Source organism: Dipteris shenzhenensis, chromosome 32 (genome assembly GCF_047967505.1).
Source record: "Dipteris shenzhenensis isolate YYH24624 ecotype China chromosome 32, Dip_SZ_1.0, whole genome shotgun sequence".
Taxonomy (NCBI): Eukaryota; Viridiplantae; Streptophyta; class Polypodiopsida; order Gleicheniales; family Dipteridaceae; genus Dipteris; species Dipteris shenzhenensis.
In genome coordinates this window covers 33,264,653-33,289,303 of record NC_141627.1, presented here as the reverse complement: position 1 = coordinate 33,289,303, position 24,651 = coordinate 33,264,653, and the positions used below count along the sequence as shown (strand labels likewise).

Below are 24,651 nucleotides of genomic sequence, written 5' to 3'. Positions count from 1 at the left end.
GCGTGCGTAGGAGTGCCAGAGGGAGAGAGAGAGAGATTCTATTCCTGTTTTTTGGTCGATTTTGTTTCTTGATTTGCTTGTTTATTTTTGCTTAGTCACCTTCCTTTCTTTTTATTTCTTGTTTTTTTCTTTTTTGCTCTGTTTAGTTTAGTTTTTTTTTGGGACTGCGGGTCTTTAGAAAGCCAGTATAGCTGCTTATGCTTGGGCTCTGATGACGGCATAAGTGTTGCTTTGCTTGCTAAGTATGTCTTCCTTTTGCTTTAAAAAAAAAATTGTTACCTCTTTTTTCTTCTCTTTCGTTTTCTCTTTTATTTTCTGTGTAGATTTTTGGACTTTAGAACAACAAAAACTCTAAACTTGTGAGATTGGATATATTCTAGTCTTACAAAGTTATATATATATATATATATATATATAAGGGTTTTCACATGTCAAGCTGTAATTCTTGTGAACTATTTTATGGCTGCTAAACATTGCCTGATTGCTCTTATGGTTGGGAACAATGCAACAGGATGGCCGGAAAATTGGGGTTGGGGATTGTGCCCTTTTTCAGGCCGGAAATGCCCCTCCTTTTGTTGGAATAATCAGAAAGCTGTCTGCTGAGAATGAAGGCAGTGTGAAGCTTGTTGTTAACTGGCTTTATCGGCCTGGTGATGTCAAATTAGGGAAAGGCATTTATCCAGAGGCTGCACCAAACGAGGTCTTTTATTCATTCCACAAGGATGAAATTTCTGTGGCATCTTTGCTTCATCCATGCAAAGTTGCATTTCTCCGAAAGGGTGATGAACTGCCTTCTGGAGTGTCATCATTTATTTGTAGGCGGGTTTATGATATTGCAAACAAGTGCTTATACTGGCTTACAGATCAAGACTATGCAGAAGTGAGTCTTCTTACTAAGTTTTGCATACATCCCATGAATCTTTTTTGAAAAGGAATTTAGAATGACACAGGTAGGAAGGAACCTGGATACTTTAGCACATAATGGTGCCATGATTGTGGAATGTTGTTTTTTCTGTGATGGATGGTGTATGGATACTATCTATTGTTCGACGATCTGAGTATTTGTATCATAATATGTGCACCAGAAAATGGACTTTATCAATCATGATTGTGGAGTGCCGACAGAAACTCAGTACAAAGACCTTGTATGAAGGGATGCTCAAGTATGTGTGGGTGTGTGGATTTGTATGTGTGAGAGCATATGGTTATACTATGGTCTACACCCAATGACATCAGTGGGGATGTCGTAGTAGCTAGCCCCTACTATGCGTGATGGAGTTTGGTTTTCAACCTTATGAGTGACTATCATGAGATTGAAACTGCACTATGTCGTGTTTTTAGAGGATGAGTTTGGGCATGCTCCTGGACTCATCTAGATATATGATTGTGGAGTGTCATTTTTGCTATGCACATAGGCTTTTCCCCTAGTAAGCAGCAGTATAGCGTGGCTTGGATGACTTGAGTATCGATGTCACTGCACCGTTTGATGGAATAGTGATTTGTATACAGCTTATGATTTGGTGGTCCTGTTAGCTGAGGTTACATTGGTTACCTCAAGTAACAAGGAGTTGATTGATTTCGCGATTATGGGAATTTTATCTTGTCAGAACTAAATACTGTGAGGATGCTAATAGATGTTTGTGCTATGAGTCTCACCTTCTGTAAGAAAGATTAAGTGGTTTAGGTGATTGTTTTTTGAATTCGGATATGCAAACAACTCTTGATGTCTGTAGAACTCTACTGTAGCTCTTTGATATTGACAGCATGAGATTTTGATGTGGTGGTTGGCAGGGCACACAGAACAGATGTTGGTCTTTCAATCGCTTGCATTATTTCTTTCATGTTACAAGAGCATTGTTGGCAGCCGGATCTCGTAGAGTCCCCCATTATCTGTAGTAATCCCGAAAATGAGTTTATTCCTGGACAGGATGATCTCTCCTTGTTCTGGATTGCATTGGCTATCTAATTCTGCAATTTGTTGTTGACCATTGACTGCAACTTGGCCATCATAGTGGTTGATGCATTAAATGGAAGTTCTAAGATATGGACGGAGTGGTCCATGCTTGTTGTTATCAAGAAGGATTGACGTTTCCTTGACTATTGTCGTGGTATTTTAAGTGTCCATTCTATTTGTGGATTGTGTCGATTACAACACCATCATACATCTTCGGGCTGACTGTGGCTGGAGGCTCCCCAATGAATGACCTGAGAGCAGGCTGAAGCCTTGGAGTTGAGCTGGGTGTCTTACTGCCACGGCTGCTGGTGCCCCTTGGTGCCTTTATCAAGCTCTGATATTAATTATGAAGCTTTGATTCAATGTATAACATGCATGCGAGCTATCTTTAGGGCCTGGGTGTGCTCTACTTCCATGGCCAGATGCTCCCATGTTATCAAGTTTTGATACTAATTATGAAGCATGATTCAAATATAACATGCATGCCTCCCGCCGCCGCCCCTTCCCCCCATGTGCATGCACGCATGCACACATACACGCACACATCTCCCCTCTGTCCCCCCTCCCTAACCTTTCCCTGCTTACCTCTGTGTTAGGTCCTTGGTGGACACAACTGGGTCTAACGAAGGGTGGTCACTAGCCTGAGGTCGAAAGCAGAGCTAGCATGGAGGAGGTCTAGATAATCTTGTGAAGACAATTTTAGGCATAATAGTCAAGACTGTCCCAATCAAGATGGTGACTTAGGATATTGTCTTTGGAACTTGGGTACCTCAAGACGCACTGGTTCCAGATGTTCCGGATATCGGAACGTTGCTTCATGGTAGCTATGCAACAGATGCCTCGGCCTCTACCACAGCCCCAACATGAGCAGCCTTCCATGGACTCAGAGGATGAAGATGAAATAGCTCAGCCCTTCAGTAGGTATCGGGTGATTGCCATGAGATCGCACTGTGATATAATCTTCTTCACAGTGCGCATTTGTACTAGGTGCCTGCCCTGTCCTACACAGGCACCTGCCTCAATGAACTTAACCTTGCCAATTAACAACAGTGAAATTCAGTGAAAGCATACCTAGAACAACACCCTAGAAAGCACTATCAGCCAACTGCAATAAACGCAGCAACTGTTTATGAGCTATTTGCAATGACCAGTGGGAACTACTAGCTAATCACAATGAGCAGTAGTACGAGCTGATTGTTTACTACATTCTGCTGACAAAACCTGTAGAGCAGCAGCAATCTGCTGCTTGTGCGCATCACCGACAACAGAAACAATGTCCTGCAAATGAGCAGGACATGCAGGGAACACCCGGAACGTGCCCATAACATTCCCAGGCAGGGTGTTACCAGGGAACGACATCCCGGTGTTCTCAAAATGCGTTATGAAACGCGTTCCGGCCCTAATTCTTGTTAGAATTATTGCTATAATTTAGCAGTGACCAATGTAATGTAAGAGTAGGTTAGGGGCACTTTTCCCTCACTTAGAGGTTTTTCCCCCTAACCACAGTTAGTTCACTAACTATGGTTAGTGAAGGATAAGGTTTTGTCACTTAGACAAAACCTATCACTCCATTCAGTTGTATCACTCTCATCTAATTGCAACTACGTTTTCAGCTCTCACACTCTCCTGCTCTTGTTCTCACCTTTGCTCTCTCTCCCATTCTCACATTTGGTATCAGAGCAGGTTGACCCTGCTCTCTGCTTCCTGCTTCCAGCTCCAGCTCGCAAGCTCCATCTGTTCACCTTCCATACAATTCGTACGGACTGATACCGTACAGTCCGTACTGTACCTGCGATGCCCGTACCAGCACCTCCTGCATCATCGTTGTACAGCCTCTACGTGCGTACCCGTTCCGTACAGACCTGTGCCATATTGCAGTTCCTACGCAGTAATTGTCCGTACGTTCGCCGTACATTCCGTACAGCTCGAAACAGTTCGTGGAGCACCGTCTGTACCAGCGCTCCGTATGTTGTATCGTCGTACCTGCTCTGCTCGTCATCCGTACCTTGTATGGATTTCGTACGCTGTCATACAACTCTACGCACTAGCTCCGTACTGGTTCGCCGTACAGTCCGTACAGCTCCTGCAACCTCTTTCGTATAGTACATCGTCGCCAGTATCGTCCGTACCGCATGTGTGGCGTCGTACATACCGTACAACCCGTAGCAGACATATCGTCCGTACAGTACAGTCATCCGTACTTCTGTCGTGCAGTCACCGTACCAGCAGGGTCTTCTTGCTTTGTGCATCAGTCGTTTTCATTGCAGGGCCTTCTTCAGCAGAGGATTCTTTGCAAGGGCCACTTTGCAGGTGTAGTTTGCACTTTGCATTTTGTGGATTGGACAAGTATTGCAGGCAGATTGCAAATTTATCAAGGTTTTGGGGCTTTTGTAAAAATTTTGGTACACATTGCAAGCAAATTGCAAAGATTGGCCAAGAAATTGGGGCTTTTGCAGGAGATTAACTATTTGGGTGAAATTTGGCTCAATTTCAACTCCAAATTTGGGGCTTTTGTTCAGAAATTGCAGATTTGGGGCTTTTAGTAAATTTGCCCCTTTTTGGTTGCAATTTCAAGCCACAAATTGGCGCTTTTGTGTTGGGAGAGCAATTTGATAGGTTTCAGTTCACATTGCCTTTCTGTGAGTGCTTTGAAGCGCTTTTGGCAGGTTTGGGAGAGATTGGATGCTTTGGCAGATTTTTTGACAGAGACATTACAGAGATTTGAGTTGCATTATTAGCCAGTGTTTGGCTGTGTTTTTTTGGGATTTGTGCACTCCATTCCCAGCAAGGGAATTCAGAGTTGCATTTGCTGTATTTTCTTTCTCAAACATGGCCCAGCAAAATCAGAATGATTTCGGTTTCAATGGTCTCTCACAAGAGGACAAGCTGGATAGTACCAACTACTCCCTCTGGAGTTTTATGGTACGTAATATTCTGATTTCTCGTAATTTGTGGGACTATGTAAGTGGGGATGAGTTCCGGCCAGCAAATGTGGCACCTAATACCCCTCCCCAACAAGGAGGAGGCAGAGGTCGTGCACAGGATACAGCTGCAGCACAAGTTATTGGTGCAGTTATACCTACCACTCCAGAGCAGAAGAGATGGGATTCACGTGATGCTTTAGCTTTGTCGTGTATTTCTCTTTCAGTGAAAAGATTCATCATTCCACATCTCCGGTCGTGTAAGACCTCAAAGGCAGCATGGGATATTTTGGAGAGCATGTATGCAGCTCGGAATGATGCCAGGGTGTCTTTTTTGAAAAGAGAATTGTCTCATACACATATGGAAGAGGGTGACTCCATGTCAGTGCACCTCACAAAGCTACAGGATTTACGAGAGCAGTTGCTGAATATTGATGAGATCATTCTTGATTCACAGATGATTACCACTACTCTGAATTCTCTTCCTGAGTCTTATCTCAGCTTTCATACCTTGCTGAATTTGTCGTTGAGGGGGGGTGCAAATCCTCTCACTTTTCACGAGTTGATAGGACTTCTGCTCAGGAAGAGCAGACCAGGAAAAACATGGCTTCACAAGCAGGTGAACATGGTATGCTCTCAAAATTCAAGCCTAAAGTAAAGGGACAGGCAAAGACTTCAGCAAATCAGCCTTCGAGTGGTTCAGGACAGCCTTCTCAAAAGGCTAAGGGCGATGCAGGTAAACCAAAGAAAAAGGGAATATGTCATTACTGCAAAAAGCCAGGTCACTACATTGGAGAATGCAAGAAAAGGCTTGCAAAAGAAAAGAAAAACAGCTCCGGTATGGCTATCTCAGATTCAGCTCCTCATGCATCTGACAATGAGCAAGCTACAGCCAACTTTGTGGAGCACGACTATGCCTTCTTGTCTTGCATTTCAGACTCTCAGTTGGCTGCTCGGGATAGTACATCCAATTGTAATGATGACACTTAATGCTTTTCTGACATGCAGTTATGATTCTTCCAAGGATGCATCAGCTTTTAGTGTCAATGAGAGACATAATACATGGTATTTTGACAGCGGTGCCTCAAATCATATCACTTCCAGGAAGTGTCTCTTCACATCTCTGCATCCACCACCTGTTGGTAAAAAGGTCACATGTGCCAACAACTCCTCCTATTCAGTCCGTGGTACAGGAGAAGTTGAACTTACAGCCATTGATGGCTCAACATTCAGAATTTCTGATGTCTTGTATGTGCCTGGTATCACAAAAAATCTACTTTCAGTGTCCACTCTTAACAGAGCTGGATTTCAGGTCATTTTTGAAGATGACAAGTGTGCAGTCCATGATAGAGAGCATGACTATGCCTTGAGATTGTCTGGCACTCTGTTGCGTGGTCTTTTTCAGCTTAACATGTATGAGAAAAGACCAGCACATGCTCTTACAGTTTCCACTCCTACTGCTGCTATGCAGAATGAGGAGTTATGGCATGCGAGATATGGACACATGCATTATGGCAGCTTGATGACGCTTCAAAAACATGCCATGGTTGATGCATTGCCTCCTCTTGAAACACCTTCTTCACATGCCTGTGAAGGGTGCATTCTTGGTAAAATGCACAGATCTTCTTTTAAAAAGGATGGATCAGTTAAAGCTGTTCAAAAATTACAGCTTATACATAGTGATGTCTGTGGTCCCATGAGGACTCCATCATTGGGTGGTCATCTTTACTTTATCACTTTTATAGATGACTACTCCAACTACACTTGGGTTTATGGGCTGAAACGCAAATCAGAAGTGTTTATGGTCTTCAAACACTTTGCAGCCATGGTTGAGAATGAATCCGGACTCAAGATATAGACATTACGCACTGATAGAGGAGGGGAGTACTTGTTTGCAGATTTTGATGCTTTTTTGAAAGACAAGGGCATTGTACATCAGCTTACAGTGAGGCTAACTCCTCAGCAAAATGGGAAAGCTGAGAGAAAAAATCGTACTCTTATGGAGATGGATAGATGTATGCCGAAAAGCAAAAAATTGCCTCACAAATTTTGGCTTGAAGGTCTCATGTGTGCCAATTATGTTTTAATTCGGGCACCCATAAAAGCTTTGAAGACCAAGACTCCCTATGAAGTTTGGCAAGGGAGAAAGCCTTATGTGGATCATTTCCGTGTCTTTGGATGCCTTGCATATGCTCATGTGCCTATTGAGTTCCGGCATAAATTGTCTGATAAGGCAATCAAATGCATTTTTGTTGGGTACAATGCAAAAAGCAAGGGGTACCGTCTCTACAATCCTGTCACACACAAGATCATTGTCAGTAGAGATGTAATATTTCCAGAAAATTCAGCTCACACTCAAGCTGAATTTGATATGCCTTCTTCTTCCGGTGATGTCTTTGAGGGGTTACTACCCATTGCCTTGGGTTCCCTTGCTGATATATCTGATGAAAATCAGAATTTTCAGATACCTCCACATGCTCCGATTCAGCCACAGGATGTCATACCACCTCCACAAGCCGTGGAAGAGGTTGTTCAGCAAGAAATTGCAGATATACATGCAGAAAAAACAGTCCCAAATTGGCTGTTACAGACTCTCAGGGAGAGTAAAATTGATGCTCCATTATCTGGCAGAACTCGGAGTGCAGTAAGGCATGGGGGAGGTGCTCTTTCAGTTGAATCAGCTTATGCAGGTACTCTTCTTGATGAAGAGGAACCTGAGACATTTGAAGAGGCACATGATAATGTGCATTGGATGAATGCCATGCACGATGAGTTGCAGTCCATTAAGAAAAATCAGACATGGGAAGTTGTCGATTTGCCACCAGGTAAACATGCCATAGGTACACAGTGGGTTTTCAAAGTTAAAAGAAAGCCAGATGGCACCATTGACAGGTACAAGGCAAATGAAGATAATATTGCAAATTTTAAAGCTGAATTGCAGACCACTTTTGACATGTTAGATTTGGGGCTGCTACACTTTTATTTGGGGATCCAATTCACTCAAGAGCAAAGTGGCATTGGTATGTCTCAATCCAAGTATGTGCAAAAAATCTTGGACAGATTCAACATGCAGGATTGTAAGCCCATAGCTACTCCCATGGAGCCGGGGCTGAAGCTTACAATGCATGAAGCAGGTGAATCATTTGATGTCACACTCTACAGTCAGGCTGTTGGATGCCTCATTTATCTTTGCAATACACGACCTGATATTCAGTTTGCAGTTTCTCAGGTGAGCAGATATATGCACAGCCCAAAGACTATGCATTGGCAGGCTGTAAAACGCATCTTCCGTTATTTGCAAGGTACCAAGTCTTTTGGCTTGATGTTTCCCAGGGGGGTGACTTGCAGAGGCATGCCTACAGTGACTCAGATTGGGCTGGAGATTATGACACTAGGTAGTCCACAAGTGGCAATTGTTTCACAGCGACAGTTGAATGTGTTTGGCTGCGTCGTTTATTTGTTGATCTTCATCTTTCATTGGAGGGTCCTTCTCCAATTCTCACTGATAGTCAGAGTGCTATTGCAATAGCAAAGAATCCTGTGTTTCATGCTTGCACGAAGCACATTGAGGTTCATTATCACTACGTCAGAGAGAAGTTGCATGCAGGAGAGATCAGCATGATCTATGTGTCAACACATGACAATGTTGTAGACATTTTCACCAAAGCACTTCCACGTGAAAAGTTTGAGGCATTTTGCAGTGCCCTGAACTTATCTCCTTTTAGTGATTGATCTTTTCCTTGTACATGACATTGGCACTGCAGGGGGGTGTTAGAATTATTGCTATAATTTAGCAGTGACCAATGTAATGTAATAAGTAGGTTAGGGGCACTTTTCCCTCACTTAGAGGTTTTTCCCCCTAACCAGAGTTAGTTCACTAACTATGGTTAGTGAAGGATAAGGTTTTGTCACTTAGACAAAACCTATCACTCCATTTAGTTGTATCACTCTCATCTAATTGCAACTACGTTTTCAGCTCTCACACTCTCCTGCTCTTGTTCTCACCTTTGCTCTCTCTCCCATTCTCACAATGCTGGCGTTTCAACCCTAATGTTGGCGTTCCAGCCCTAATGCTGGCTCAGCAGGATGAGGGAGAGGCCTCTGTTGCTATGCCATCTTCAGACCAATGTTAGGGATGACCGTTTTTTATTGACTCGAGAGTCTCGAGTCTTATTTGTATCATGGCCTTCAGGCCCAAGCCATGGCCTCCTACTTTTCTTGTATTTTAAATATTATATACTCTCGGATCTATAGTATTCTACACTTTTATGGCTTTATGCACATTGCAAAAATATACATTTCAGTTTTGAGTTTTCTAAGAGTGCCTCTAAAAGTCTAAAGCTGAAATGGAAAGTCTAGAGCCGGTGAAAGTGTTTTTCTTGTCATAATTTGTTATATTTCCATAAGAATAGATGACCTGTCATATGACGGGGCGTTCGAGTTCTTGCTCCTGTTCCCCCTTCCTGGAATGTTCCTGTTCTAGCACCAGAGTTTTAGGACCGATCCCGTTTTCTGGTAATTATGATTGGTTGGAGAGGTTGAGGCCGCTGGACTTGAAGCCATGGGTGATCCTGCTGCTGAAATTGACGGTAGTGCTGCTGCTCGACTGTAGGCTGCACTAGGTGCTGCTATTGCTGATGGCACTGCTGTTATTGTTGCTGTTGAGGCTGATGGTAGTGCTGCACTGGCTGCTGCTACAGCTGGATCTGATTGACCTAAATGAGGGAAACGACCTCCTTTGGCAGCTATTATCACAACCAAAACTACAAGGTCAGCCAAGACCAAGAATTTGACGAATACAAAATAACAGGGGATGGCACAATGAATAACCGCCCGGCCATTTCTCTGGTTCAGCAAGCTCATCCAAATCTAACACGTGAGAAGTACCTGCATGCTGATACCAAAGCCCACAATTCCCTAGATGGATCTAGTATGCCACATGTCTACATTTGAGGGCATCTCCTCAATGCATCATTTACCCCTCTCTCGAGAAATCATTGAAATCATTTGCCCCTTGGCACATTTAATGCATTTAGACCCCTTAGCCTTAGATCCACCTAGTCTTGTGCCATGTCACCCTCACCAAGGACCTTGTCTACATTTGAGGGCATCTCCTCAATGCATCATTTACCCCTCTCTTGGGATATCATTGAAATCATTTGCCCCTTGGCACATTTAATGCATTTAGACCCCTTAGCCTTAGATCCACCTAGTCTTGTGCCATGTCACCCTCACCAAGGACCTTGACCTTGATTCCTTTTAAATCATTTACGTGAAGCCCAAACAAATATAATACAAACATTGATCCTTTAAAGGAAAATGTCGACTGACCCTTCCGAGGTCATGTTGCCTCAACTTGAGTGTAACATTCCTTCCCTCTTTAGGCATCAACGTCCTCGATGATAAAGTGTGGGAACACTCTCCGTAACTGGTATACGGATTCCTAGGTAGCTTCTGATAGAGGTAAACCATGCCATGCAACCAACACCGTGGGTATCTTCCGATTGTGTACTTGCATTGTTCCTCGGTCCAGAATTCTTGTTGGTTTGCGTCCGGCATTATCCTCTATCTCTTGAAACAAAACAACACCCTCGATTAGTGAGTCACCTATATGCAAAAATTTCTTTAAACGAGAAACATGAAACACTGGGTGCACCTTACAACCCTGTGGTAATTCTAATTTATAGGCTACCTTGCCTATTCTTTTCAGAATAACCATGGCCCACAATATCGGGGTGATAACTTAGCACACTCTCCTGCAGTCAAAGACTTAGAGTGCGAAGGAACTCTGAGAAAAACTTTTTCTCCTTGCTTAAATTCTCTAACAGATTGTTTTCATCTGCATACGCCTTAGCTCTATCCATAGCTTGGCGGATGTTAGCTCTCGCAAGTGCTAGCATCTCTCGCATCTGAACCACAAAGTTCGCGGCACTAGGCACTTTTTGAGGTAATCCAACTGTAGTTGGATTTACTGGTCTATAACCATAGTTCAGCTCAAATAGATTGAATCCTGTAGAGGAATGTTTTCTATCATTGTGGGTAAATTCTAACAGTGGCAACCACTTGTCCCATGTATGTTGCCTCAATGACACATATGCTCTAAGCATATGCTCTAAAATTTGGTTGATTCTTTCCGTCTGACCATCTGTTTCTGGATGATCCCCACTACTCATTCCTAACTCAGTCCTTAGTGTCTCAAACACTGCAGTCGAAAATTGACTGGTAAATTTGACATCCTTGTCTGATACTATGGATTTGGGTAATCCATGCAAACGAAATATATGTTTAATAAACAAATCCGCCACTTGCGGGGCACTAACAGACTCTCTAGTTGGAATGAAGTGAGCCATCTTGGTAAAACGATCAACTACCACAAGGATAGAATCATATCTACCCTGTGTCGTAGGCAGACCTACAATAAAGTCCATGGAAATGCTTTCCCACCTACTTAGTGGTATTTCCAAAGGTTGTAAAAGTCCGGGTGGCTTCACCCGCTCTGTCTTACTTACCTGACGCGAAAAATAACGTCACATATTCATGAATGTGTTTTTTCATTTTCGGCCAAAAGAAATCTCGCTTCACGAGATAATACGCTTTCTCGACTTCTGGATGTCCCACACATGGGCTATCATGGCATTGTTGAATGACTCTCTGCCTAAGATCATTTTGATTAGGTATTACTACCTTGCCATTTCTTTTCAACATACCATCTCTTATGGTATATCTTGCATAAGTTTGGCCTTTTCAGGATGCCAGGTCACCCTTTTCCCAGGGTTTGAATACATGAGCCTTAGGCCAAAGGCTCTGGACGAACTCGTTTATCTTTTGTGTTTCTCTTATCTCGGTCATTAGAGCACTTTCTAATACCGTGAAATTCATATTCGTGACAACGCATTAGCAACTTTATCATCCTTCCCTCTTCGGTACCGAATCGTCAAGTTAAACTCCTGCATGAGTTCTGCCCACCTAGCTTGGCGGCCTCTCAAGTCAGGTTGTTTACAAAAATGTTTCAGAGTATCATGATCAACATCAACATAAAACTCTGACCCATGTTTTCAGAGCATGGACAACATCATACAACTCTAGTTCACGAGTTGGCCAATTTCGTTGAGGGGGAGAAAGCTTCTTGCTTTCAAAGGCTACCGGTCTTTCCTCTTGGAGGAGAACTACTCCTACCGCAATGCCACTTGCATCGGTTTCAAGGAAAAACAGTTTTTGGGGATAAACTATTTTTAACACCGGTCCTGAGACCACAGCTTGTTTTATGGTGTTAAAACTCTCCTGTTGATTCTGTCCCCATATAAAAGGTACTTTATCTGAGGTCAGATCAGTCAATGGCGATACTATTTCGGAATATCCTTTGATATGCCTTCGATAAAATTGAACAAATCCCAAGAATAATCGCTCAAACTTTGAGGGGTAGGCCAAGTCAGTATCGCAACCACTTTCTTTGGATCCATTTCTACCTCCTCAGAAGTAATAATGAATCCTAAATATTCAAGTCTTACCATACACAGTACAGTTTTCTTTTTATTTACATAAAGACTGGCTTTTCTCAAAGTATTGAACACTATTCTTAAGTGTTTGTAATGCTCATCAATATTTTTAGTGAACACAGGAATATCGTCAATAAAATGTACTACAAACTTTCTGATATATGGACGTAGTAAATCGTTCATAAGCATGACGAATGTAGCTGGAGCATTGGTAAGTCCAAATGGCATTACAAAAAACTCATAATGTTTCAAACCTACTTCTAAAAGCGGTTTTATGCACATTTTCGGCTCGATCTATCTTACTAAAAATTACGGCCCCATGTAACGCATCTAGCAAATCATCGATCCGTGCCATCGGATACTTGTGCTTAATAGTGATATTATTCAATGCTCTGTAATCTATACAGAGCCGAAAAGTATCATCTTTCTTTTTTTAAATATCATTGGCGGAGCAAAAGGTGAGAAATTGAGTTGAATCCGTCCCAGCTTGAGGTATTCTTCTAGTTGTCTTCGTACCTTCACTTCTTCGGTAAAACTTAACCTATAGGGAGGTCTATTTACAGGTTCTGCTTCCGGGATTAGTTCAATCTTATGTTGAACATTCCACTCTGGAGGTAATACATAAGGTAACTCATCCCTAGAACTCCTTTGCTATTTGATCAGCTAGCTTGACCATCTCTCCATTTTGGGTAACATGAGTGCTAGCCGAAGGACCATCAATCGGCCCTACCAATGTCGTAAAAAGAAACAAAAACTCTTCTTAAGCTTTTCGAACTTCCATTACGGAAACCAATGGTCCTTGAGGTATATCTTTTTCACCTCGTAAGACATACATCACATTATTCATCTTGAATTGATAAATGTGCTTTTTTCAATCTATGGTTGGATTCTTTCTAGAATGCCAAGCCTTACCCAAGGCTATGTTTGCATGAGCAAGCTTTGTCATTAAGTCCTGAATTCGAAGTTCCAATTGGGTAACCCTTTGGTCTCATATTTCAGTTGAACTTTCGCTTGCCATTCTGACTGTATATGCATAGTTAGATGGGCTAGTCTTTAATTTCAGCCTCTTTACAAGCTTGGAGTTAATTACATTGTGCATTGATGCTGAGTCAAACAACACAATGACGTCATGATTGACTACTTGTCCCTTCATCTTAATTAACTCCGTATCGTTAAAGGCTGTATACCCCGTTGTTGCGGGCTTTGATAGGACATTATCAGGTGCACTAGTTACTAGCTTAGCAACAGACACACATAACAAAACAGGTACTGACCTTTGAGAAGATCCCGTTAGCTGAATCTGCATCTGTTCTGGTTTGGGACTTCCCTCCATTTCCACGTCGCATTCTGAGATCACCATCTTAGCCATTCGACGATCCTTGTTTCGTGGACAATCTTTCCATTGATGAGGCTAAAGGCATCCAAAACACAAGCCTTCTCTCCTCGCTTTTTCTCTTTGCTTTGGGTTCAAAGAAGACTTTGACGAAGCTCGAGCTACCATTGGTGTTACTTTTCTTTTCATTCCAATGGTGGTACTTGGTTTAGGAGTCTCAACTGGCTTTGCCTGCTTGGCTTGACCAATCTACTTCTTCTTAAACGCAGTTTTCTTCGAGTACTCATATTGAGTTTCAACTTGCACAAACCCACTTGGTCTGTTTCCTATAGCATCTTCATAGTTCAAGGCTATGGTAATTGCTTTATCTAGCGTGCTCGCATACTTAGCCCGAACTTCCATCTTGATCCGATCATTCAGTCTAAAGATAAAATCTTTTACCTGGATTGATTGAGGTAGAGGTTTATAAACCTTCATTACACTTTCTCTGAACTTATCAGTGTATTCCGCCACTGATAAATTTCTCTGACGAAGGTTTCGATATTGATCCCAAGCTCGGGATGCTTGTTAGGAGGTAAGAAGTGTTTTCTAAATTCTTTTTTAAACCCCTCCCAAGTAGTGGATGCCTCTCCATCTTTCTGCTGTTTTATCCACCACCTATCTATTGGCTCATTAAACATATGGATGGCCTCGCGGATTTTCTTCATATCATTTCTGATTTCACAAATGGCGAAAGCCTCGTCCCATTTGTGTAACCAAGTCTCTTTGATATCGGAACTACAATCAGACATCCGACCAGAATACATTTCTGGCCTATAATTGGCAATATTAGGCACCTTAGCCCTCCTAGGCTCGACCGTATGAACATTGGATTTAGGCTCCATTGGAGCTTTACCCTTCTTTTCATGAGATGGTCTAGTAGACATACTATGAACCATTTTCCCGAGCTCGGATTGCCCTACATTTGCTTGTAAGTGTTGCGCTAAAATCTGTTGCATGGCATCCTTCAATAATGCTATTCTACCAGATAGTGTATGGCCTGCTGGGCGCGATACCTGCGGGTTTGGCCGGACTCCTGACTCTACGGGATCCACCCTAGAAGCTTCTTCTTCAACTTCCATTTAGGTCGATGGGGGTGTGTGTGTGTGTGTTTTTTTTTTAAAAAAAACACACATGAATTGTTTCTACAATCGAAAGTCCAACTCCCAAAATTACAGCTAACCAGACATAGATCAAACTGCAAACCAAAACTGCTTTTCCCTATGCTAGGGAAACTCCTGCAATCTCGATAACCTCAAATCCTTTCCAAATGAGTAAATCCAAAAGCATGATCTCGCTCCCAATCTAGCTCACACACCTTGGAACTGTAAAAATTTAACCACAAAATAAAACAAAGAAGAAAAGGAAATCGAAAGCCCCTTGGTATCTCCATGTGATCAACACACGCCAAGGTTCTAGCACCTAGAGTTGATCGCAGATAGCGGGTCTACTCCAGGCCCTTACGTGGAACCACCTGTAGGTTGCAGGCTTGCCCCAGGTACATATGGGACAGCTACAGCTGACCCAGCTGATCACAAAGAACCTCCAGCGCACTCCAAGATAGTACAAGCTGATGCGAACCTATCCCAGGGGTCCCCAAGGACAGTTGAATTCAAATCAAGAGCAGCTGTCATTTCAAGGTTAATCCACACTAGTGGCCACCAAGAGCAGCTGTCATTTCAAGGTCAATCCACACTACTGGCCACACCAGTCTCGTTGGTCGAGGAGTGTTCCTTTTGTTGTGCGTTTATCCCCAATTCCTGCTTTAAGCGCAAGTGAGCATCGCTATTCTTCTTTTTCCATCATCCCTAGATGGATCTAGTATGCCACATGTCTACATTTGAGGGCATCTCCTCAATGCATCATTTACCCCTCTCTTGGGATATCATTGAAATCATTTGCCCCTTGGCACATTTAATGCATTTAGACCCCTTAGCCTTAGATTCACCTAGTCTTGTGCCTTGTCACCCTCACCAAGGACCTTGACCTTGATTCCTTTTTGATCATTTACGTGAAGCCCAAACAAATATAATACAAACATTGATCCTTTAAAGGAAAATGTTGACTGACCCTTCCGAGGTCATATTGCCTCAACTTGAGCGTAACAGCTATGAAGGTTCTTATAAGTGCCATCTCTCAGACCGGTCTGTAACTGCCAATTCAGAGACTGGTCTGTGGGCGCTGAGTTTACAGATTGAATCTGAGAGTACAAAAGGCTGCTGTGGATTCCTATTGTTGTTTTGGGCTTTACTTCTTCTGGGTTCTAAAAATGGCCTGGACTGGCTACTGTTGGCCTGTCCAATGCTTTTTACTGCTAGTGTCTGCTGAGACAGATGTTCATGGGCTGTCAGATGCCCATGATCTCCCCTTTTGCTGAAATTGGAGCAGAGGGCAGGTTTACAGACCCCAGCTCAAAGATCGACTGTACTTGTGGCTGGTGCTGGGTGATCATTAGAACAACTATTGACTTGCTGTGAGTTAGTTTGGGCACCATCTGAAACACTTGGACTTCCCGTCTAGATCTTGGATTGAAATGGTGTGTTCTCACCAAGTGAGTGTGGCTTGGTGGCTAGCAAGCCATGGGGCACCTAAGATGATGTCAGCGGGGCCTAATTGGGTGACAATAAAGGTTCACTTCTTTGCATATGGAGCTAGACATCCTGTGTTATTGATCTTGGAACGGCTTGCCTTGAGGTCTACTGAGGTTTCTTATTGAGAGGGCCTTTGTGGATTGACCTTGGCTCATGAGCAGTGTTTTTTTCCTCCGGAGACCAGTGAGCTATTCTAGCATCCTCACCCTTGAGAAAAGAGAGCCTAAAATGGGCAATCGTGCCCTATACTTAGTGGAGAAAATTGGCTGTAACTTCTTAAAATGTATATTTTGATCCATGTAATTTTACTAAATGGTGCAATAAACATGATAAATATTAATTCAGGTCTTGCCGTTTGATTGGATATGCTACATGACCCAATTGGATATGTCAATCAAAAGATATAGGTTGTCAAAGCTTGGCAGTTTTTGGCAATCAACATAGATTTTTCAAAAAAATAAGTTGAATGCCATGGTCACCCATCTTTATTTCCAAACCCAACGTGCGCCTAATTTTCTAACATTTGCCTTAAAAAAACCATTGCTCATGAGCTTGAAATTTTGAGTGAGCTTATAGGCGGTGTCGTATGTCGTTGGCCTAAAGCCGTGGATATACCATTGTACATTTCACTGGAGACCATGAAGAAACTTGCTGATCCAGTGACTTGTAGCTAAAGAGCCTCTTGCATCATGTAGTGGTTGTCCAACTGTGTGGGCATGAGGACAGTCCATGCATTGTGGAGGTAAACCAGTCTCGGACATCCTTAATGAATTCTTCCCAATCGTAGCTGGCTATGTCTAGCTCTGCATCGTAGTGCTGTGTGCGCCACTTGTGCCACCAAGTGATGGCTTCTTCTCTTGAGTAAACAAGGATGCACATCTCATTGTCTTGTGTCTGCACAACGGCAAAGTAACTCTTGAACTAGTCGAGCCCTGCAGGAGGAGCAATGGTCTTGTTTTTTCCATCATATCTTGTGAAGTTGAGCTTCTCTGAAAAGGATGATTTGGCAGGCTCTCAATCTGTATCTTTAAATTCTGGGATCTGGGTCTGGGCAGAGGAATAAGGAGCTATCAATCACGTTCTCCTTTGCCTCTTGGGCCTCACGTCCATGGGTTTGCTGTCCTGGAGTTGTACCATGTTGGCAAAAGGTTTTCAAACTGTTGTGCTTGCATTTGCATCATGGCTTGCAACATTCTTACCATGGCAGATGGAGTCACTTGTGTGTTCGACAGCAGTGCTGCTGATGGTAGGGTTCCACTTGGTGTGGAAGTTGCTTTGTTCTCTATGGAGTGTCTAGATGGTGTCTCATTGCTCATGGTTGACTTCCAAGAGCATATGGTAACCATGGTTGACAAAAGTTGTGACCCTGTGGCTTTATTGGATCCAAAGATGCAAGATATACTCGCGATGCCTCCTTTGAGGCGTAGCCATGTTACAATCACTGAATCGCCTCCGGACGTTGTGCTTTCTCACGAAACACGCTCCTTTGGTTGATAGTCCTTTAGGACATGTTGTTACTACTGATACTTTTGTCCTTCCTACTTCTTTTCTAAGGGAGCTTTTCCTGAAAGACACAAAATTCCGTCTTCCTTCTTCTAAGGATTCGTCTATTAAAATCCTGGTCAGTGGGTCTCTAGGAAGAATTACATTACAGACTGGCCAGGCTAGCCAGCCCTAGGGCAGGCAATCAGCCCTTATAAAAGTATGGTCTTTGGGCCTCTCCAGGTAGTTTATTCTGCAGCAGTACAGGCAGCAGTCTGCCAGGTTTTGGACCTGTCAGGGAGCTCAAAAGAGGCAGATCTACACTGCATTTATAATTTTAATGTGGTGTACAAAGGAGGGTGAGCATGAGACCCTCCATCTGTAGCTACTGAAGCCTATGGGAAGGCACGTGGCTGAGAAGAGGACATAGGTACAGTATCTCACCTCAGCAACATACGTGGACTTTGTTTAGATTGCACCTTTGCTGGAGAAATACCAAAAACAGATTTGCTTGAAAGAAAAGGTACTGAAATAATTGCAACAGTTTTGGCTACAAGCATTTTAATAACATTCTTCCTATGCACAGCTAGTGTCCTTTTGAAGTTCATCTACAGGGCTTTCAATGGTGCTATTGGTTTCGCAGACTTGGTTGTCACTAAAATGCAGTCTACAAAGAAGACACAGATTACTTCCACTTCTGTAAAGCTGTCCATGATCCAGTTTTTCTTCGAGGCTGTTTTAACCGCTGCTCATGCTTCAGTCTGCTATCTGGAGCTGTTCTTCTGCACTATTTCTTACAGCCTGTTATTTGGAGCTGATTTATAGCACTGTTTCCTTACCAGGGTTTCAGTTTCATGGCTACCTACCTGCGTGAAGTTGTATGCTGCTTATGGCTGCTGTGCCTGTGAGTAGGTACTCCGTGCTACGTGTCACCATTTGGAAGGCTGAAAATCTTGAAGTGCTCAAAATTCGTTTTTTTCAACTTTATAAGTCCATCATCATGGTTTCCTGAGCACAGATATGTGCTGATCGCTGAGAATAATGATCAGACCTTGACATGATTCTTCACTTTCGCGAACTGGGACTCTTGCTTCCTGCCAAAATGAAGCACCCAATACAATGGAAGACACCTGGTGTGCTTTCACAGTGGGTGGCACTTTCTTCCTGCAATACTCATCACTCACAACCAGGCAGCGCAATCCATTGTAGACTCTGTCATCCAACAAGTTTGCTAACACGATAAACATGTAAGCAAACTGAGTTTGTGCAGGTTTCACAAAGTCCTTCTTTCTGAAAGTTCTATACAATGCTAACACGGTGTGCTTCCGAGTAACTATCATGCTGCCATGTGCCAACAATGGCTTTACCCATGCAAGCTGTCCAATGCCCTCAAGCAAGAGGTCAAGGCAATGGCATGTGCATCTAGTCTCTTGCTCGCACACAGTGAGATGCATTGTCAAGGCATACCTGCACCACATTATTAGGCCCAATATCAAGAATGGCATCTTTCATTAGAGTATATGCATGACAAATATATTGGATTTCATAGCCTAGATGATGCCCACTCACGTGATGATAATGATTTGTTAGTAGAGGAGAATGATGAGGAGGAGGAGGAGGAGGCAGAGGTTGAGTCTCAGGATGAGGATGAGGATGAGCTTATTATTTGATCATATATGATATCATTCTCGATGTAGCCTTTTTTGGGTTTCAGCTTTCTTTTTGTTACTATGACATTTGGGCTTTGAAAGCTGAATTACAATTTATGAATCATGATTGGTTTCTTAAATATCATGAATCATGAATCATTTTTCCATTTTGTAACTTGTTATAGGATTTATAAATTACCCCACCTTGTGTAATTGAAATTTGCATTGTGTGATTGGTAACTGGTTGAACAATGAAACTTGAATCTCCAAAGTTCAAAGTTACAATCAATATTAATGGTACTAGGTAGAGCTATAGCTTATTGTGCACTTTTTTTTGAAGGTAGAGCACTCTAAATGTGTGTATGCATTACTCTAAACCCCCTTGATGACGTGGCGTTTCCCCGTTTCACCCCCTCTCAAAAAAATGTTTCCGTTTCCGTTTTTGTTCCCCGTTTCCGTTTCCCTGTTTCCCGTAACTCTGCTTTCATTATTCCAAAAATATACTTCCCTGGCTTGTACTGCCCACTAGTATCCACTGACTTCAAGAAGGCTGAGCCAAAAATGCATTGGACCATGATATTAATGGTAGCCTATGCCAAGTATCAAACTAGCCATCACATACTATGCTGCGTCCATATTTACGCCATTCTCTTGAAACTGTAGAAACTCTGGTCAGTCGCATGTCAAGGGAGGGATATGAGTTAAAGATAATTCTCATCATCTCCATAATCCAAACTTGCTTGATTTGGCTTTCTTGGAGTACTGTGGCAAAAAATCATCCTAGAATTTGATCAAACAAAAGTGTTTTGGGATTAGAACTTCATGTGATTCTTCTCGCACACCTACTTCAGCCACCGATTTTTTCACGCACACTTGTCTTGTTGCTGCAACCTTGTTCGTCCGTCATTGTTCTTCATGCATGATTTGCATGCACTTTGCACTTGTCAAGGAAGTAGCTCTGATACCAAATATAATGCTAAAGAACCTTTTTGAAATGAATAATTGCAAAAAATTCAGAAATTTCTGCACATCATGCACTAAGTGTTGCTGGTGACTGGCCACGCATTGCACCACGCATTGCATGATGTTTTCTAAAATTCTTTCTATCTTAAGTGGTGCATTACCCTATCAGCCATATGGGTTAAGCATTTTTTTGCTTGCATGCTCATTTCGGAGAGACTAAAATGAAATCATATAGTGTTCACAATTGCCTTCTCCTTTAGTGCTAGCCTTTGTCAGGGCTGAGTCTGCCCTTCACCTTCAGAGTGCTAATGGGAACTTAGTATGAAGACCTTTGTATAAATGGATGTTCAAGTATGTGTGGGTGTGTGGATTTGTATGTGTGAGAGCATATGTTTATACTATGGTCTACACCCACTGTTGGGCGTTGATGATGTATGTCACTGAGGATGTCATAGTAGCTAGTCCCTGCTATGCATGATGGAGTTTATGGTTTCCAATCTTATGATTGACTGTCGTGAGATTGAAACTACACACCTTGTTGTATTTTTAGAGGACGAGTTTGGGCATGTTCATGTATTCATCTCTCTCTCTCTCTCTATATATATATATATATATATAGAGAGAGAGAGAGAGAGAGAGAAAGAAAGAAAGAAAGTGTATTATTGTCCACTAAAGGCCAAAATGGGCCCATGGGACATCAAGAACTCTACGTACAAGATAGCACAAAATCAACGTGCCACAAAGAAGAGGCATCGTCGAATATCATCTAAGTGCTACGCAATACAATGCAAGTGAAAGTACATAATGTCAAATCCGAGCCTAAATACAAAGTAAGCTAGATGCAAGGAAACCGCCCCTGGGTGCAAAATGGGGGGATGAGTACAATATGTCAATGCAAAGATACAAGTCCATGTATCACGGAGTCTGAGAACCAAAATAATACTGGAAATCCTGTGTCCATCGACTCTGCCTCCTGCTATGAGAGTACAAATCTGAGCAAAAGTGAGGTGAGCGGCTGGTAGGGCGAGATCTCCATGAGTAAGTCTCCTCCGAAAAGCTGCCATCATCCTGGATCGTCTGGAGATGAAGCGGCGAGTACGTCCCCTATGTAACAAGATCCTGCGGCGTCTACAAACCATCTCATATGTACATCCACAGGGTGGAGGCATGTGGCCTGTGTGAGCTCTGACCTCCTCGTGCTCCTCTTGATACCTGTCATCTGGTATAGCGTGTGTCTGAGCTCTATCGGGCTGGGCTCTATCACGCTCCGGTCTGTGCTGATGGTCTCTGAGGTAGTGTCGTCGAAGCATAGTGGCCTCCCTGACATAAAGAGCTAGGCAATGCTGATCCTCATAATCCATCACTCGTGAGAGAGGTCCAAAGCCATCCGTGAAGAGACAGTGGAATCTCCCTCTGATCTCATAATATAGCGGGCATCTGCAAATGAAGTGCTCCTCTGACTCCACCTCTCCCATGGTGCAACAAGGGCAGATCTTGGTCTCTCAGCCTGAACGACGTCCATCCTCCATGCGTCGCATCCTACCAGCCTCTATCTCGAGCTGATGCGAAGAGACTCTAAGCTGGCCAAGGGCAATCCTCAGTGAGTGGGACATGTGGATACCTATGTAGCCTGGTGGAATGACAAATCCATCCTCTGAGATCCGAAGGAAGTGGTCACGATATGTGGCCATCTTCGTCGGAAGCTGCGTGGGATAAATCCAAGTGCGGTACGTATGAAGCTGCAGCAAGTCTGCTCTCGTGACCTGACTAAGCTCGTGGCGAGTCAACTCGAGATGAGGGGCATCTATGCTGTATCGGAAGGGAGGCAGTCTATCCATGTCTAGTCCAAGAGATGTGAGCCACCTAGTGAGTCTGAAGTACCAGCAGTATCGGGCCCCAGATCGTGCCAACTCCATAGAAGATGCAAGTGCTAACCATGGCAACCGAGCTCTGCCTGCTGCTGAGTCTCCAAACTCCCTAACCCTGTGCAAATACATGACCGACTGAAACGCTGCATCCAATGCAAGGGGAGTAGCTCCAAACTCTGCTAGCATGATCTCGTGCGGAACTGTAGCCTTGGCCCTAATGAGCCGAGAGAACATGATGATCTGTAACCTCTCTACTCGTCTCCAATCTGCAGCGCCAAGGTCTCCTGCCCAGAAAGGAGCTGCATACATTGCAGCTGGTCTCACCAATGTGTCAAATAGCAGGGATTTCGTATCGGGATGCTGAAAGTGGGACTGAAAACACTGACGCTCAAGATGAGCCAACCAAGCATACCCTTTACTAATCCTATCTCGTGCTGCATATGTCATGGTAAAGATCGGTCCCTTGAAAACTGCCCCCAAATAGGTGTACTCTCTAACAAGCTCAATGGGCTGTCCGTCATAAGTGAAGCAAAACTCATCCGTGCTGTAGATACGATCAGAGGTGTTGAAAACCATAACCTTGGTCTTGCCAAGGTTTACGGTCAATCCCCTGTCCTGGCAAAACCTGTGGAGTGCCTCAATATGTGCCTGGAGGCCCTGAGCAGTAGAGGAAATGAGAACCACATCGTCCGCATACAGGAGGATAGGAATGGAGGATCCTGAGAGAGTAGAGCCCACACCGCCTGTCATCTGTACGAACATCTCTAGCTCATCAATATATAGTCCAAAGAGAGTAGGAGAGAGCGGGCACAACCCTGCTTTACCCCAATCGTGCTGCATACCTCCTCTGAGAGCCCCTCACGTGTCCGAACCCGACCAGTGACCCTCTCATACAAAGCCATGATAGCCCACTGTGTTTCTCCACTGAAGCCCATCTCGCGAATCCTCTGAAACAATCTGAATCGCGGAACTGTATCAAATGCCTTCCTGAAGTCCACGAAGCAACAATAAAGCCGTTGCCTTCGTGACTTCGCCTCCTCTACTAGTGCCCTGAGTGTGAGAATGTGGTCAAGCGTCGAATGATCCCTGCGAAATCCAGCCTGTCCTCTGGCTCTGAGTCCTGTCGTCTCGGCATGGTCATTTATACGGCTTTCCAAAACTGATGCATAGATCTTGGCCATAACGTGGCCAATCATGATGGTCCTGTAATTCGACGGCTCCATAGGGTCCCCCGACTTGTGGACAGGTACTATGGTATTGCCTAACCAGGACTGTGGTAGGCCTGTACAAACAGACTCATTGAAGAGACGGGAGAGAACAAAAGCTAAGGTATCAATCCCATGGATTACATACTCCGCTTGCAATCCATCATGATCCTTAGCTCTCTCGTTCTTCAATCGGTGGACTGCTGCACGGACACTCTCCGGTGTGAAGAGACTAGATGAAGCTGGCCTAGGGGAGTGGGATAAATCGATATCTGGCTGATCTGGAACATCGCATAGAGCTGAAGTATATGCAGACTAGACACGTGGATCTGTGAGGGGGCTCTGAGACTTCGAGCGGAGGAATTTTCTCCAGAATTCCTTGGAGTCACAGCTGAAAAGCAAGCTTCTCAGCTGAAAAGAGAGAGAGAGAGAGAGAGAGAGAGAGGATCCAAGGAAGATCCTGCGGCTGGAAATGGGCTCCAAATGTGCGCCCTTGGATGAATTCTTGGATCTAGGGCCTTGGATAGGCTTGCAATGTGGGCACCTTGGATGAAGTTCTAGATCTAAGGGTCTTAGATAGGCATGCAATACATGCCGTAAGATGAGATCTTAAAACTCATGGTTGGGAATAGGCACCTAATCCGCGCCATCGGAGGAAGGAGATCCACAGCGTCCAAATGAACCCAAAAAATAGTACTAACAATTACAACCTCTTGCCATGCCTCATTAGGCCAAGGATGAATAAATTCACCCTTTTCCTATCGGGTCCTTTTTTAGTCCTTTTCTTCCCCAATGGATGGAGTAGTATTGTTGAGGTAGGCTCCTCTAATCTTTAATAGCACACCGACCTTTAAGATGGTCTAGGTGCATGTGAATTACATAATATTACCTTTATGATAGTTCTACATGCGATTTCGTGAATTAATTAATGATCACTCAAATAAACTTAGTAGAATTAATAAATGATCACTCAAATAAACTTAGTAGTATTCAGAAATACGTATTCAAGCAAGCGAGTAAGTATTCATATTAGAATTAATAAATGATCACTCAAATAAACTTAGTAGTATTCATAAATACGTATTCATATTAGAATTAATAAATGATCACTCAAATAAACTTAGTGGTATTCATATTAGAATTAATAAAT

The 24,651-nt window shown here is 43.3% G+C and overlaps 1 protein-coding gene across 2 annotated transcripts in view; it reads left to right on the top strand.

Annotated features, from left to right (window-relative positions):
- Positions 1 to 24,651, top strand: part of LOC147880634 (uncharacterized) — a 50,951-nt gene that overhangs the window by 13,884 nt on the left and 12,416 nt on the right. For both annotated transcript variants that reach the window (XM_087371126.1, XM_087371125.1), the window contains exon 2: positions 512 to 880. In XM_087371126.1, coding sequence (XP_087227252.1) covers positions 512 to 880 — 369 coding nt within the window. The remainder of the gene's footprint in view (positions 1 to 511; positions 881 to 24,651) is intronic.